Below are 16328 nucleotides of genomic sequence, written 5' to 3' on the forward strand. Positions count from 1 at the left end.
CCTGCATCTGCCTCTAACACTTTTTAATTGCCAATTAGGAAGTTTTTTCTCATTTTCGATTTTTGCATTGCCCTTCGAGGGGAGTTCTGTGACTTTGTTGGCTGGCCAATCGATCGCTTTTTGACGACACGAGGCCAATTTGATGCGTGAAAGGAAAAGCCAACGGCGGCGGCATAAAAAAGTACCAGCACGCGTTAACAAATTCATTTAATTTGGCCAAAACGGGAAAGGCAGACTGTGAGCGAAAGTGAGAGAGACCGAGAGAGGGACAGAGAGAGAGAGAGAGTGAGACGGAGAGCAAGAGGCGCCAACAAAAATATGAGTTTTTATTACTCTTGACGAAATGCGAAAGGAAGTAAGCTGAAGAAACCACCGAAAAGGACGTACGTAACAAATGTAGACACACACACACACAAAGGCATGGCTCACACCCACGGGCGCACACAGATACGCACCAATACCGACGCTCGAGTACAGGAGCTAAAAATAGAAATGCGCCTCCCGGCACTCCCTAAAAAGTGGCAACACAGTGGCAACAGAGACAGCCAACGAAGACAAGACAAGATTACAAATGTGTAAGCAGCAATTCCCAGAAGTTTTCCTTGTTTTCCTCGCTCTCCCCGCTGCCCCTCACTTATCCGCCGCTTTTCCCGCTCTCTCTGTCATTTTTCCTTTTCACGGAGAACAGACGTCGCATATTAAACTGTTGATGGTTTGTTGCTTCGTTTATTTGTTGCTATATTTGGCCATTTACCTCTGCTTCGCTTCTGCCTTTGCCTTTGTCATTGTTATTCTTTTCTTATGTTTTCTGCAGACGAGCCTCAGCCGTGCCCTTTAACCCTCGACCTCCTCGCACACCCGCTCTCTCCTCATTCGATGGGTGTGTGTGTAAGCATGTGTGTGTTTGCTGATGGGAGTTAATTAAAATATATAAACCAAAATTAAATGGCATAACCGTTGAAAGGGCATTTGGCACGCTTCTACGCAGATTAGTCCAATCTTAATTCCATCTGCCAGTTGTAAGTTTTGATTCGCTTTCGAATAACAAGTTCCTTTGAGCCGCATGGAGTCGTTTGTCTTTTTTAATTTCTGCTACTATATGTGTGCGCGAATGTGGTGATTTTAGATAGCGTTTATCTGCTAGATACCAACGTAATAAATTGCTGACAGAACTTGGATAATTAACAAGTATCTGCAAGGTGTTTTATGGCATTAAAGTCAGACAATGAAATACGAGTATTAACTATTTAGATTTTTTTTATTTTATATTTTAATCAATATACAAAATAATATCAATTGTAAACAGAAATACGTTGTGGGTGTAGCAGTTTTCATCAATTAGGGGCCACATGGCGTATACGTGACATTAGGTTTCTCATACAGCGAAAGGCTGCCCCAGCTCACAATGATTAAACCTAATTTGTGTTAAATCTGTTGCCATCATCAGCAATACGTAGAACACATATCGCAACTCAAAAGTGCTGACTTGACTGGGAAATAGAAAAAGTTACAGCATAAACGGGCCATAAAACTATGAGAAATTGCGAGAAAACTGCCCGAGGTCGTGAATGCCAACAGAAGAGTGAGCATAAGTTATGGGAAATTTTAAATGTTCTGGTACAATATGCAAAATGTTGCGCCAGTAGAGGCAGAAAGGCAGAAGGCTGTGGGGCGGGAAGGACATAACATTTGCATATAAACTCAAAACGAGGGGCAGTTCTGGTAACTGCTCGGCCAAAGTGTTTATGTGGCCTCCGATGCACCATCAACTAGTTATGAGGAGAGAAATGTTGCGGCGTGTCCCGGAAAATTTATCACTAAAATTAAAGCGGAAAGTGCCTGATAATTAGACGCCTGGCCTTCCCCTTTTGATACACGACACTGGGGCCTGCGGTGGCGTATCCGAAACCAACGAATCGGATCCAATGTTGCCAACAAGAGCATTGCAAACCACTTCAGTGGGAAGTATTTTCGGGGCGAATGCCTCCTAAAAGGTTTCCCATGTCGTCAGCCGTTAGCCGGGCCTGCTGCCAGTGGGCGTGCCTTTGTGGTAGTCGGTAGTCGGGTGTATGATTTATCAGCTATGAATATGAAGTGACGGGAAAATGCTTTTCGCCTACATGCAGAAGGCGGAACGGACAACTAGCTTGCAGGCAGCGTGTAGTCCCATCACATTTCGCTGGATGTGGTGGTGAATGTGGATGAGGATATGGATGTGGATCTGGAAATGGATGTGGGAAAAGTGAGCGTGGAACGTGGAAACGGGCTTATTAAATTACAATTGATGCGATCCGAAAACAAAATGTACCTCAAGGGGCAACACACACACACCACCACCGCCACCACCAACGCGCCACCTGGCGGCGGTTTACTTTTTTTCTTTACGCCCTACAATGCAAAACAAAGCGGCAAAAAGGAAAACAAAATGAAGAAAAGCTAACCTGCGGCAATTTGTTGTACGTATGTGCTATGCACGTACGTGGGTGTGCTGGTTGAAAAACAAAAAAAAAAATATGCTAAATTAATTGAAGCGAGGCGAATGGAGAACTAGATGCTGGGACCTGCTACCCAAAAAGCTAAAAAGGAAAGGCGATCCCCGGCAACAGAAGTCCTAAAATAATAGACAGCGAAACGGAAGATTTTCGCCTGGCAGATACATTTGAGAAGCAAATTTAATCAAAACGGAGAAAGGCAAACAAATTATGACAGGACTTCTTATTTTATTCGGCGAACACCTCAATTTGCTGCTGCCGTCCGGTTTTTCGTGTTGAAACTTGACAAACGGTGAATTTATTTTTGATAAAGGACAATGCCACCAACACACAATCAGGAAGGAAAATGGGTCAGCGGCCTCAGCTATGCTGCTGTGCCTAAGCTGGGCCCAAAAAGTGAAATTTGCAAGACGACAAATTGGCAGGATCTCGGGATGGCATAGAATCAATGGAGAGGTTGTCGCAAAAAGGAAATGCCCATCAATTTTGTAGTTGTCATTTATAAATTTGCTCAGCCTTTTGTTTATGCAATGCCTTTTGCTATTTACGGCCGTAATTTGCAGGAGCAGTGGGCGGATACAGCCGGAAGAAGGCGGAAGCAGGCGGAAGCAGGCCGCAGATGAACCCGTTGCCTTTGTGTGTGGGCGTAAGGACGCGACTTTAATGTCGTCCCAGGACTTGCAGCCCACCGTCCTTTGCCGCCTGCTCCTGTTTATGTGCGCCACATAAAACTATCAATTTATTGCTGCAAAATCGTTGCGCGCTGCTTCCTTTGGCTGGCGCTTCCTGCACACTGACGCCCTCACACACACGCACTCACACACACAGCTATACACTCAGATGTATGGATGGACACAAGCACGGAGTGCATCTGTGTGCAGCTTGGTCTCTTTTCGTGGGTTTTGTTATTATTGTTGGCAGCCTTTTAGGCGCCGCGCTGACGAGACAACAGGCGTTTGCAGCTCTCCTTCTCCTTCTTGTTCTCTTTCATCGCCATCGCCACATCCTTCGTGCATCTCTATATACATATATGTGTGCGTGTGTGTGTATGAGTGGGAGCAAAAGGTTTTCTCACTACGCGAACTTTGTTACAAATTTCTGCGACTTATTTTTCGCCACGAACTCTACGCTACGAGCTCACTGCTCCTGCATTACGTATTCGCCACGTATACGTCTGTCGTGCGACGAAAATAGCATCGGTTGGCACTTTTTGGCCAAAAAACACCCATCCATCCCCCATCTGCGAGTATATGGCCATCGCCATTGCTCCTTGGCTTGGCAACAGCCAAATCCTTTTTATGCTTTTGATTTTTTGACACCCCACGGGTTGTTGTTCTTGTGGCTTGCTAGCTAGCCATCGTTGTTGTTGCTGTTGCTGTTGCCGGGTGTCTTAGTGTCAACATGCGTTGATTCTCCTAAGCCCTCCCTCCTAAGCTGCTCTGCTTCTAAACTTTGGGTACAGTTGCCACCCGAGGCGGTGATTTGCATACAGAGATGCACTCGAACGTCATAAGAAGTTTCACAATCTCCATCGCGTATTCCGAGTGGATATTGTTGACATGTGATTATATCGCCTCTGATGTGTTGTTTTGCAGTCGCAGAACCCTGTGCAAGTAAATCTTTTTATCCTCTTATCGTCTGGGATGGAAATAGAGTGGCTTGTGGTGATTTCTAGAATAGAATGTCTGTAGTTTTTAGTTGCAGTTTCTCACAAGCAAAGGTAAAGAGGTAAAAATTTATTTAAATCCTTTGGTTTTCCAAATGTTCGTTGACTACCAGGTATCTTATGGGTAAAATATGAATTAAATATTTCGTTCACATTGCTTGTAAGCTTAAAAATAATATTGTTTCGAGACAATACCCTTTTATATAAAACTATTATATTTAGGCACTTTCATTTCCATGATGCACCATAGGAATCTATGAGTGCAATTGCACAGAAAACTTATTTCTGCACGAATATTTTAGGTGACACAGTAAAGTTTGATTGCTTAACGTTCAGTAATACATGTATAAATCAGTTTAATTTGGCCCGTCGAACAGAAAGTAGGCCATTCACCCTGTTCCAAGCAGAACTTATTTCGATTTATTGCAACAACGATAAGCACCACCAGAGGCAGAAATGGAAGCACTGGCAGTAGTTGTAAGCACCACCAGAAATGGAAGAAGAACCAGAACCAGAACTAGAACCAAACCAACTCCCACTTCCACTTCCACTTCCAGCTCACTTGCACCCACCGGTTAGTTGCAATTTGAGCCACCCGCCCGAAGAAAGGAGACGAGCAAAACTAGCAAACAAGCGCAAAAATCAATTTAAAGTTCAATAGCCTCAGAAGCTAGCTATCCGACTGAGTGGGCGAGTGGGTTTGGTGGGTTCAGTGGGTGGTGCAAGGGGAGAAACTTCGCTGACTTGGCCCGAAAAAAAAGAAAACATAGCCAGCCAGCAAATGCGACCGAAATTTCCCTCGAACTTTACAACGTTGCTACAATTTGCAAGTTATTTGTGTGTGAAATTAAGTTCAAAGTACAAAATGTGGGTTGCAGAAACACGCAGAACAGCACAACAACTGGTCGTTTATGGCAATAAAACTAATGGAATTCTTGGTTCCGCGATCACATTGCGTATGCGTAATGTATGCAGAAATCTGCATAAAGCTGCGTCCTTTTTGGCCAAAACCCTGCAACGGCGCCCTCCCCTCCCCTCCCCTGCCCTCGGTAGAATGTTACAACGTGACCAAGTGTCCTTTGATGCAATTATGCGGCGTCCAACGAAGTTGATAAATGGCAATCGTGAGAAGCGCCTCCGGCTGTGCGACATTGTCATCGTGGCTCACCATTCGCCATTCGCCTTTTACCATTCACCATTCACCATTAACTGAATCATCGCCGTCATCTTCATCATCATAACCGTAGCCAACGTGCCGCAGAGGATGTGGGTGCTCTTCAAAATGCAAATGGCCCTTTGGCACGCCACGCAATTGGAGTCGAATCCATTGAAGGCAGGTTGGAACGTTAGCCAGGTGCCTAACGAAGCGAGCTTTCAGCTGGAGAAAGAGACACACCATCATCAATTGATTTCCCGCTGACAGCCGAAGAATATTCCGGCGCGGAGTGGGGAATCCCGAGAATCCAATGGGGAGGCACTAACATTCGAGTGTCGGGTTTCAGCCACTGCAGGTGCTGCACACATTTATGCTTTGTCAGGTGATTTTGCAATTGCAACAATCGCACACACCTGAAATGCAAACGAATGGAGACGGCGATGAAGGGCAGACAGATCAACTTAATGAATGGAATGCACTTGGCACGACTGGCGCGTGAGCAAAAGAAATAAAATTAATTTAATGTCAGTTCACAGCAGTTGCTGATGGAATAGCTTATTGCAGGACGGCAAAAAACGGGAGTACTTGAATATAATAAGTTGGATATAAAAAGCGCTTAGAGTAAACACTTTTTACTCTTTGTAACCGTTGTAAATACCATATCACAACGTTTGCAAATCTGGATTACCAACATAATATAAATAATACAAATGAAAAAACAGACGTTTATGGGAAAATTATCAAAAAATATGATACATGACATATGTTCTTTAATATAAACATTTATTATAATTTATTAGTAAAAATTGATAATATAAGTGCGAAAAATGGAAAGCATTCAGATATATTAAAACATCATTTCTGGTGGGAAAAAATTAATGAATGGAACATATGTACGCTTAGCCGTTCTGCAGCTGCGCAAAGCTCGAAACACCTTTTGATTGAATAGCCTGGGGCTTGCCAAGTGATTTTCATTTCCGCAATGAGAAACATAAAATACGGAATTATTAAGTGGCAAAGCTGGTCGCGTGGCAAAAACCAGAACGGCGTAGAGCAGAATAATTTTGGATGCAGCCAAAAATAGCAGAGGAAAGTTTTGCGAGAGCAAGTTGAACGGCGGAAATGGCAATTGGGAATGAGCGGGAGCGGGAGCGGGGACAGGAGTTGGAAAAGTGGGTGGTGGGAAAACCCATACGGACAGCTCGAACAGCCGATCCCAATACACAAACATGCAACCGGCACACACACACATACACACACACACACACATGCACATACCCATATAAGCAAAGGCAGGGAAAACTAAACCGGAGGCGCCAACATGTCCTACAAGTGATTTATTTTTATGTATTTGTTGGTGGAAGGCAGTGCAAACGAAAAAAGATATGGAGGAAAGGCAAGCACAAAGTGAAATGCCACAAAAAGTAAAGTTTGTATTTCAGTTTGTTTTTTTTCTGTTAGACGGCGGTGGCGGCGGCGTCGGTGCAGGCGAAGCCAGCCAAGCCTGGATTTTCCCCAGCCATTTTCCTCATTTTCCCCCCTTTCAGCCGCAGAAAGTACTAAAGTAGCGAACGTGAAACTATTTATAACAACAAAAACCTGCTAAGCGGCCACACACACAATGAAAAAAATGCAGTATGGGCGGGGAGGTGGTGAAATATCCATAGCATACTTCTATGCGCCGGCTGGCAGTTGCAACGTTTAGACGCAAATCATGGCAGACATTAGCGTGTGCAGAAGTTTTTCACCGAACGATTTATGGGAAAAGTTCGGGGCTTCTTACCTGCTTTTACCTGCGCATCTTCTCCCCCCGCCTGCCAAGAGAAAGCCATTTTGACTGACTGTCACCCGTTTTTGTTTGCGTTCCTCTTGCAGAGTGTCCTACCGCCATGGATGGCATGGAGCGATTCGCGTGCCCCATTCCCGATCGGCAGGGCAGATACCGCTGCATAGACGATCATGTGCTGTGCGATGGCTTCATCGACTGTCCCGACGGCGAGGACGAGGACCGAAGATCCTGCATGTTCTACAAGACGGTGAGTTCGGCGCGCACCACGGCGTATACTTGATGTCATCATTCAAATGCCATTCTTGTTGTCCTCTCCTTGCAGACGAAGGCCCATCTGGATGTGTTAGCGGATGCGTTACTGCGATGGGCGCGAGGGCGTTAAGCTCCACCCACCCACCAATCACACACACACACACACACACACACACACACACACACACACACACACACTCTCTAATACACACGACACCTAAACACCCACACACAAACAGAAAGTACACCTAGAGAACTCACATTGACAAACAATTAGTTTTAAAATGTCGCCCCAAGTAAACAAGACCCCCGTTAAGTTAAACATTATCCAGGAACCAGACACACAGACAAGCCAACCACCCGCCTATCCCTTGACATGAGAAAGATTCCCTAGAGAAACCCCAAAAACAAATTCCCAGCCACACAATGCAAAAATGCAGCTCGCAATGGGCTAAATGGACAATTGCCAAGTAAGAAAAGCGAAAGCTATGATTAAACGCAAAATAAGGCAGAAAATGTGCTTGACGAAAGGTATGATTATTATTACACTATTATTATTAAAAATTATCTTAATGAAAAGCCCAAGCAGAAGAAGCAGTTATACATACTAAAGCTAAATTACAATTCAGCAAAAGGACAAAAAAACGATGTTTTTTCATTTTTAAACTTGTTTCGCAGGAACAGAAAACATAATGAGGAAAAATAAAATTGGGCCTAACTATTTTTAGTATATATTAAATAAATATATTATAAATATATCTTACTATATGAAATATATTTCGTGTACATTATTTAATTATACGTGTATTAAAGTTAAATAATGTTAATGTTAAATAAACCAATGAAATGAAATCAAAACGAAGCAAGCAAAAAAAAGCGATAAAAATAATGATGAGGCAGCAAGCAGAAGACGAATGAATTATATATACATATACACAGAAAAAAACCGACATTAAATATATATTAATAGTATACATATACCAATAACAAACAATTATACAATTGAAGAAAATATTGCATTAGGTTTTATTGCTGATAACTGAACAAGCTAATGAGTGCAATATAATATACTTATATACAATGCAATAACAGCAAGATTAGCGACAAAAACAAACATTTACAACTTATGAGAATGAAGCAAACATTTACATAAAGAAAAAGACTTGACTTCATTGAAAACCCACTTAAGTTTCTATAGTACTCAGATACTTTTGGTTTACAGTTCTCTCGTTGTTAAGAATACGTTCGCCATTATAGATGATTTGCACCGATTCTTTGTCCTTCATGTTTGTAAATAATACTTTCAATTATCCTTTTCGTTTGCCCGTAAGGATCTCTCCCCCTCCACACTAGATTTTTTGATTTCGTTCATGAGTGACAACAGTTCTCACGGAAATGGCAGCTATCTGTAGTTAAGTAAATTTATTTACATAATTGAACTATGTTTAAATAACAATGGACTTATAAATATATATAAAAAGATAGGCTTATAAGCGAAACGAAAAGCTTGTACAAATGCTAGCTAACACTAATCCATTCTCGACCTTTTTTGAAGCCACAAGTGTTTATTCCTAATCGACTTTTGCATTAGTTTTTATTCGCGCTTTTCTCTCGATTGGAAACGCTGGAACTCAAACTTAAAACACAACCAATAATGTTCTGGTCCATGAAAATTATTCGCTATTGCTAAGGCCTGCTAAGCGGCCAGTTTCCAACACAATCAATCAATTATGAAATACAATCAAGCAAATTTTTAAGCCGAAATTTACAAATTACAATTTTAAAACGGTTGTGTACGCAAACAAATGACATCGGCAAAATAAGCGCAAGATAATTCCAATGGCGATTTAACAATAATAATGAATAATGAATATTCTCTAGAGCGATTTTCACATACTGCATTTTCCGCGTGTTCCTCTTAATTTCCACATTGATTTCCGCACTTCATTCACTTGAAATATTGATACAGCAAGCAACCGTTTTAATCGCGATTGACTTTGTAAACATAATCAATCGATAATTGGTGTCATTTATTTTTTGCACGTATTTGCATGTTACTAAATCGATTCGTGTGAAATCCTAAAAATGTTGAATTATTTACAACGGAATAACATATGAAATTGCGAGCAATAAAATTTCATATCTTATATACAGTACGTATAAAAATCGCAAACAAATTATATAAATCTAATTGAGAATACGTTTACGAATAAGTTTTTATTTCACATCGAACCCCAATCTCCTGCCCTCCTATATCAACGATCTTCGTTATTAACCGAAAGTAAAAGTATAAATAGGAGACAACCTAGGTGTTTTCTTTTAATTGATTATTGATTCAGTAAACGTTTACATAAATAACTGCAAAATAACCCACCTTTAAATATAAATGGAAGTAAATTAATAATAGCAATTTCTATACCATACGGAAATCCTATGCGCAGTATAACGTGTGTATAACTCTAAGTAAATGATAACTACCACTAAATGATAACGAGTACGAGTTCGAGTACGAGTACGAATAATGTATGTATATGCAATTTATTGTAATCCTTGAAATTATGCACAAATCCAATGAAGAACGACAAGAACAAATGCGCACTAAACAACTAAAAACCAGAGGACAAAACCCGAAAACAAATCAAAGACGAACTAAAGTTTTAATCACATTTTTTGAACGAACGACAATTGCGGTAAAGGTATAGAAAACACACACACACACACAGACACACAAATACATATATTTTTGGCCTATTTTTCTATAATCCTAACAAAAACAAGAACGAAATTTTAAACAAGAAACGACAACTTCCATAAGGACAAGCCCAAATGAAAGTACATATGTTCGACTGTAAATAACAAAAGCGAAAGCGCAATTTCCCCAATGATTTTATATTCCAATTCCAATTGAACGAAGTACTAACGAAGATCGTTTAATAATAATTCAATTATTTTCGGTTTTTTTCCCCTCCTTTCAGCCTATTTAAACGTTTTGATTTTCTAATTAAGCCTTTGCGTCTCGCACGCACTCACAGCAAACAGTATTGTGTATAAAAAGAATTTGTAAATAAACATATTACGTCTAAATTAGTGAAACGTTTTGTATTTCCTTTTTTAGATGTTTTATAATTGTAGAGTATTTAGTTTAACAATTATTTTTGAAGTACCATAAAGTAGGAGAAGTCAACTTAGCGAGCAAATACAGAATATGAAGCTGAATAAAAACAATTGTTGAATGTTAAAAGATACATACACATATACACAAGCAACCATAGGTACATACACACACACAGACATACAAGTATAAACGTACACCTAAGGATATATAGTCAGCCCCCAAACTTGTATTTATTTGTATTTGTATATTTGCAGACGAGAGAGAAATCATCAAAGAGAAAGATGGAGCATATAAGTACTATGAGTAGCAAATGGCGCATGCCATTCGCACAAATTATCGAACAAAAACACGGTCTATCCATTCTAATGATTTCGTCTAACCCGAGTCTTATTAATTAATTAGTATTTGCTGTAAATAATTTTGCCTTCCTCTTTTTTATCTCGCCGAATCTCTGTCTCTCTGTCTCTGTCTTTCTCACACTAATTTCGATTGCGTAGGAGGTCTAGTTTTAGCATAATTCCCCTTTTAATTTAACGAAAGTTTTCTTAACTACTTATAATAATTAATTATATATTATACGAATATATGATAAAGAGGGAAAAAAACATGAAATTACACAAAAAACAAGGAAAAAATGAAAACAAATACACAACTTAATATACACTGAAAACGAAACCCAAACATGCATTTTCTGATTTTTACTTCAACTCTTTCACAAGATTACAGAATTCTTTACTACTATACATATACATATGTATATTTTCTCTTCACCAAAACAACGACACCTGACAACACTCACCAAGAACAAAAAGTAAGTTTACTACACCTACACACGCAGTAAATCAAATTCCAAATTATAACTTTCTCATGGATCTGCAACCACAATTTGTGCACTATTATACTTAGCCTTTTAAGTTTGCAAATCTGCTCATAGTTGTAGAGCAAACCAAGAACATATTTTCAAGGGCTTTTATATTCCCGCTGAAGAACACCTGAAGCCGCAAACTTTAAGATAATCCCAGGATCCGTGAATCCTTGTAATCCTTGGTAAGTCCCGACGGGCGACCTTAGCATCCGTAGTCCTTTGGCCACATGGAGCTCTTCACTTGGCGGTCAGACAAACTTTTCAACAAGGTCTAGAAACTAGTTTTACCCTTAAATTATTGCCCACGTAAAGTACACGAAAACAAGTCAGAGCACAAACGTCAACTCTAATGAAAGTAAATGTTTAATGTTTGAAGATAGATTTTGAAGAAAGGGAGATTTTTAAATTGAAATTGACACAGCTGATTAGCGGCCTGCGAACGGAACATTATAAATATATTTAAATGATTAATATCCACGTAAAAACTAAAAACGTACGAGTATAAATGTTAGTTGTGTTATGTGTAGAACCGAAAGAGGTAATAGCGAGTATATAATTTAACTGCTTTTGCTGAGCACAAAAGTGTCAACCATCGCCCAAAAATACTATTCAACAAGTACCAGTAAACTATATGTATTTGATGTATATCCGTGTTTAGTACGCTCTAGGATTATATTTGAAAGCCGCGTTTGAAAAGTTTGAGTACAAAGAGTGTGGCCAAAGACAATTTATCGAGGCATTGGAGGCTGCATGCAAGCCCAAAACAACGAGCACGAGCATTATTAAGCCGGAAATAACAGACTTGGACCTAAAGTGACCTTCAATGGGCATCAGGTGTTGTAGTCATTGATTCGGGTCAGCTTTTTATGACCTTGCCACAAAAAGCCGCAACTCAATGTAGCCAACAACCAGAGCCACTGGTGCAATTCAACGCCACTTTAATTCCACTCCCAAGTGAACATATGACGCTGACCACTAAAAGCAAAAAGAAAACTATGAGAACTTTCTAACAACTTGATTTTCTAACACAGATATTTGAGTATGTTGAAGGGTCTTGCGTGCAAATTGCTGAAAATAAATTGTTGGTTACGACAATTTGACCGGAAAACGGAGAAGAGCTTCACAGTGTTTTGTAACTTCAAAACTTTTTTGTTAAATGGATTCAGTAATTTCAGGAATATTATAGCACAGACCTAAGGATCCGTTTTTTTTTTCAATTTTTCCCTAAACATTTCAAGTATTAAACACTTTACGTAAGGCCCAGCTAACATGTTTTTAATTACTTTCAGCCAAGCGTACATTATAATTTCAACCTTAATTGAACCCATCAAGTATTCATGCAATTCATTACAATTACAAAATTATAAAACAACAACACAACCTCACACACACGAACACTCGCCAGCCCTAATAAATTATGTTCAATTGAAACAATTAGCGGGACAAATTATGACAAACAATTAGCATTAACAATTTTGCACTGTTGCACGTTTTATGTGATAAATAATTATACCAAATCAAAACGAAAAGCATAATTTACGAGTATATGTATTAAAATGCACCACAATTGCACTTACCTACAAATTATTAAGCGAGGAACGAGGACCTGACCTCCAATTCGCATTAGAGCCTGATTAATTAGTGATTATATTTTGTGTGCATCGCTGTTTGTAGAAATCGCACGTATCAGCACAAAAGATACTCCGAGCAGTGGGGAAACCAATCCCATCCAACTGCTTCGGATCAGATCGGATCGAATAAAATCAAGGAGCAATCCTCGAGTTGGTTGGGCCAGCAGATCAGTCTTCCACGGCACCTAAATCCCGAATTTCAGACATCAGTTCACCCTGGTTTAGCTTTGGACGCACAGGGAGCACAGGTCCCAATCCCAGACATCAGGAATGGCCACTTTTAATGGAATCAAAAGAGTATTTTCGAGCTATAAACATAAGTAGTCACAAGTACCTTAATGCAAATCGAGATGTTATGTACGAGTATGTGGAGGAGGCTTCGGGGAGTTGGGACTTCCGAGGGCCACGCCCGCTCCACCACAAGGACATACATTCCCTAATACATGCACACAATCAAGGCTTAAAAGCAATCCGTCCTCAATTGACACTTTTGAGCGGAATCTCCACAAAACACTCAAGCAGGCCGAAGAGTTCGACTCTAACGTTTACATTAGGTCTAAACTATCTGCACACTCACCTCCCGACTCCCGCCCCTGACCACGCCCACGCCCCCATGCCCCCCATCCCACTATGGGAAATTTGACCACTTTTTCTGGCCTAAATTAATAACTCCAGAACGGGGAGAGATATTCAATTGGTGTTTTTTGTATGGGGTTACACTAGTCCATATCTTTTATGGTACCAAAAATTGTGGGCGTGGCACCGCCCTTTCTATTTTTTGTAATTTATAACTCCAGAACGAATAAAGATATTTAATTTTTTTTTTTTGCATTAATTTGCACTAGACCATATCTAAACTTACCCCAAAAACTGGGGACGTGGCACAGTCCCTTATATTTATATTATTAATTTTCGTAAAGGCTTTCTCTCATTTTTTATGCTTTTTCTAATCTCAGCAAAAACAACTGATTTCGTGATAAAGTTTATATACTTAATTATTTTACAGAAGCCAACAACAATAGTCCTAATAAAAATAACGAAACAATTCAGCAACCGCCTTGTTTAACTCCCATTTAGCATGAGATTACTCTGAATTTGGAAAAGTAGGGTTAAGTCTAAAATCTATAAGTTCTCCCAGAATCGGTAAAAGTGGTTTTTAAAATTACAATAATCTGAACAAGAATTAAATAAGCTACAACATGAGGTATATTTTATTGATGCAATCTGCTGCAATCACTTTAAATCTCTATTCAAAGTTAGGCATTATAAAAAAAAATACTTTTGTAAAGCAACTAAGATTTTTACTAAATTTCTGGGACAACACTAGTTTTTTTTTTCTATTGAATGTTGCAAACGCCTAATAGAAGGCCCACTGATTAAAATACTTTTTACAGAATGAAAATTAACGCTTTGGTTCCAAAGATATTAGAACTTTTGTAACGAAAGAAAAACTTAATGTTGCAGATTGTTATTTTGTGTACGCGCAACAGCTGTTTTAAACAGCTGATTTCTTTGTTGTGGCGCCATCTATTAAAATTTCTAGTACGCAGCACTAAAGATTGGTCAATTATGAATGCGTACACTAAATATTATTGTAATATTGCGACTTTCAGAAAATGGGTTTTGGCCAGAAAAAGGGGTCAAATTTCCCATAGTGCATCCCATGCACTCACACACAGGCGCACATGCACACCTGCACACGCACGCTCACATACACTGACAAGCAAATGCACTTAAATTGTAAATGTTGTGATTATATAGCACCGCCTAAAAGTATGCACCAAAATTTTTGTAAAATGTATTTTTGCACTATTTTTAAATGCACAGTGAACAGCCCAGTTGAAACTAAATTAAACTAAATGTAAACGTATTTTACCTAAATTAGTTCATAAACGTTGAATAAAATATAACCAACCGCCTGGAGAGGGGTTTTCCTGTAACGTTCTTATGTTAACTTAAACCAAAAGTCAAGAAAAGTCTGCGAAACATTTTTTTTTAATCGATATGCAATGTAAATACAGAACAAAGAGGATTGCTATAGCGAAGTCTAAGTAATTTAGAAATTGTCACTATGTAAATAGACCAAAACCGAACAAAAACAGAAGCAAACAGGACGAACAGGACATCATAGATGAGAACAGAACAGAACAGAGCAGAACCGAACGTACCGAACAGGACAAGGATGTAGGATGTAGGATGTAGGATGATGAAGGATGAAGGATGAGGCGACAAAGAAAGACGTTTTTAACTTTAATTAGAAAGTGTTTTATGTATTATGTACGTACGAGTATGGTAGCCCACACAGGAAGTCCTACTAATAATTTCTAAGCCATTTAACTTGTAAATTATTATGGTTATAAATGTATAATGTAAATGAAAGCGAGTCGGGTGTGGAATATATATATAAAGATGCGGGTGCTGCCCCACGGAGAATGACAACTGCGACTCCGGCACGAACTACCGGCTATATAGATGTGAGCATGTACATACATCTGTGTGGTCATGGTTACAATTGAAAACCTACTTCAGTTTGCCTACGAGTCTAAATACTACATATAGTATTTACATAGATACATAATAGCAGATAAATATCTCCAGCTGGTGAAGCAAAAACCGGATTCGAGTTCAAGCAAAAATGCCCTAAAAACAAATAGAAACCGAACGAAACAAAAAACGATACCATTATTATTATTGAAATTTAATTATATGCGTTTGCGGCATAAGGAACAAATGTATTACCAACCAAATCTCTATATATACACAACAAACTAATTTATGAGATTATATATATACATATGACAGCAACAGAAGTATATGTAAAATTAAATAAAAACGAAGCCTCAGTCAGTATAAAAAGTTCCATGTATTATTTGCATTTACACTCAATCGGAATTGAACGCCCAATTGTGGCAATGGGAAAAACAATTTTATATCCAGCATCAGGTAAATTCGCGTTGTGCATTTCCCATCATTTGATCTTACAGCAATTACGGATTCGTTGTCTATCATTATTTATAGAACGGCAATACTCAGCGTAAGTTTTCAAGGTCAGCCATTTGAATGCCCCAACGAAATTTATATTTTTTTCTTTAATGGGCTTTCGTTGTCTTAATTAGCCAATTTGGATTTAATAAACAACTTAGTAGTCACATTGCAAGTGCTTTGGCTCTGGAAGGATTATTTATAGCGCCATACCAATTCCATTTAGTTTACCAACATTTAAGAGCCAAATCCGCAGGGCGAGTTAAAACAGTGAAAATATTATTATTATTATTGTGTGCCCTAGCTTTTTGATCCTCTGATTAAGCTTTTTAATGCCAGTTTGAGCCAGCGTAAACTTTTGGGAGTTATGCGTGAATATT

The 16328-nt window shown here is 39.2% G+C and overlaps 1 protein-coding gene across 1 annotated transcript in view; it reads left to right on the forward strand.

Annotated features, from left to right (window-relative positions):
* The window catches only part of LOC6530193, a 32196-nt gene extending 19719 nt beyond the window's left edge, over nt 1–12477 (forward strand). The window contains exons 2-3 of the mRNA XM_002091095.3: nt 7190–7350; nt 7426–12477. Of these exons, the coding sequence (XP_002091131.1) occupies nt 7190–7350; nt 7426–7485 (221 nt within the window). The 3' untranslated portion in view covers nt 7486–12477. The remainder of the gene's footprint in view (nt 1–7189; nt 7351–7425) is intronic.
* The last annotated feature ends 3851 nt before the right edge of the window (nt 12478–16328 follow it).

Source organism: Drosophila yakuba, chromosome 2R, assembly GCF_016746365.2.
Source record: "Drosophila yakuba strain Tai18E2 chromosome 2R, Prin_Dyak_Tai18E2_2.1, whole genome shotgun sequence".
Classification (NCBI taxonomy): Eukaryota; Metazoa; Arthropoda; class Insecta; order Diptera; family Drosophilidae; genus Drosophila; species Drosophila yakuba.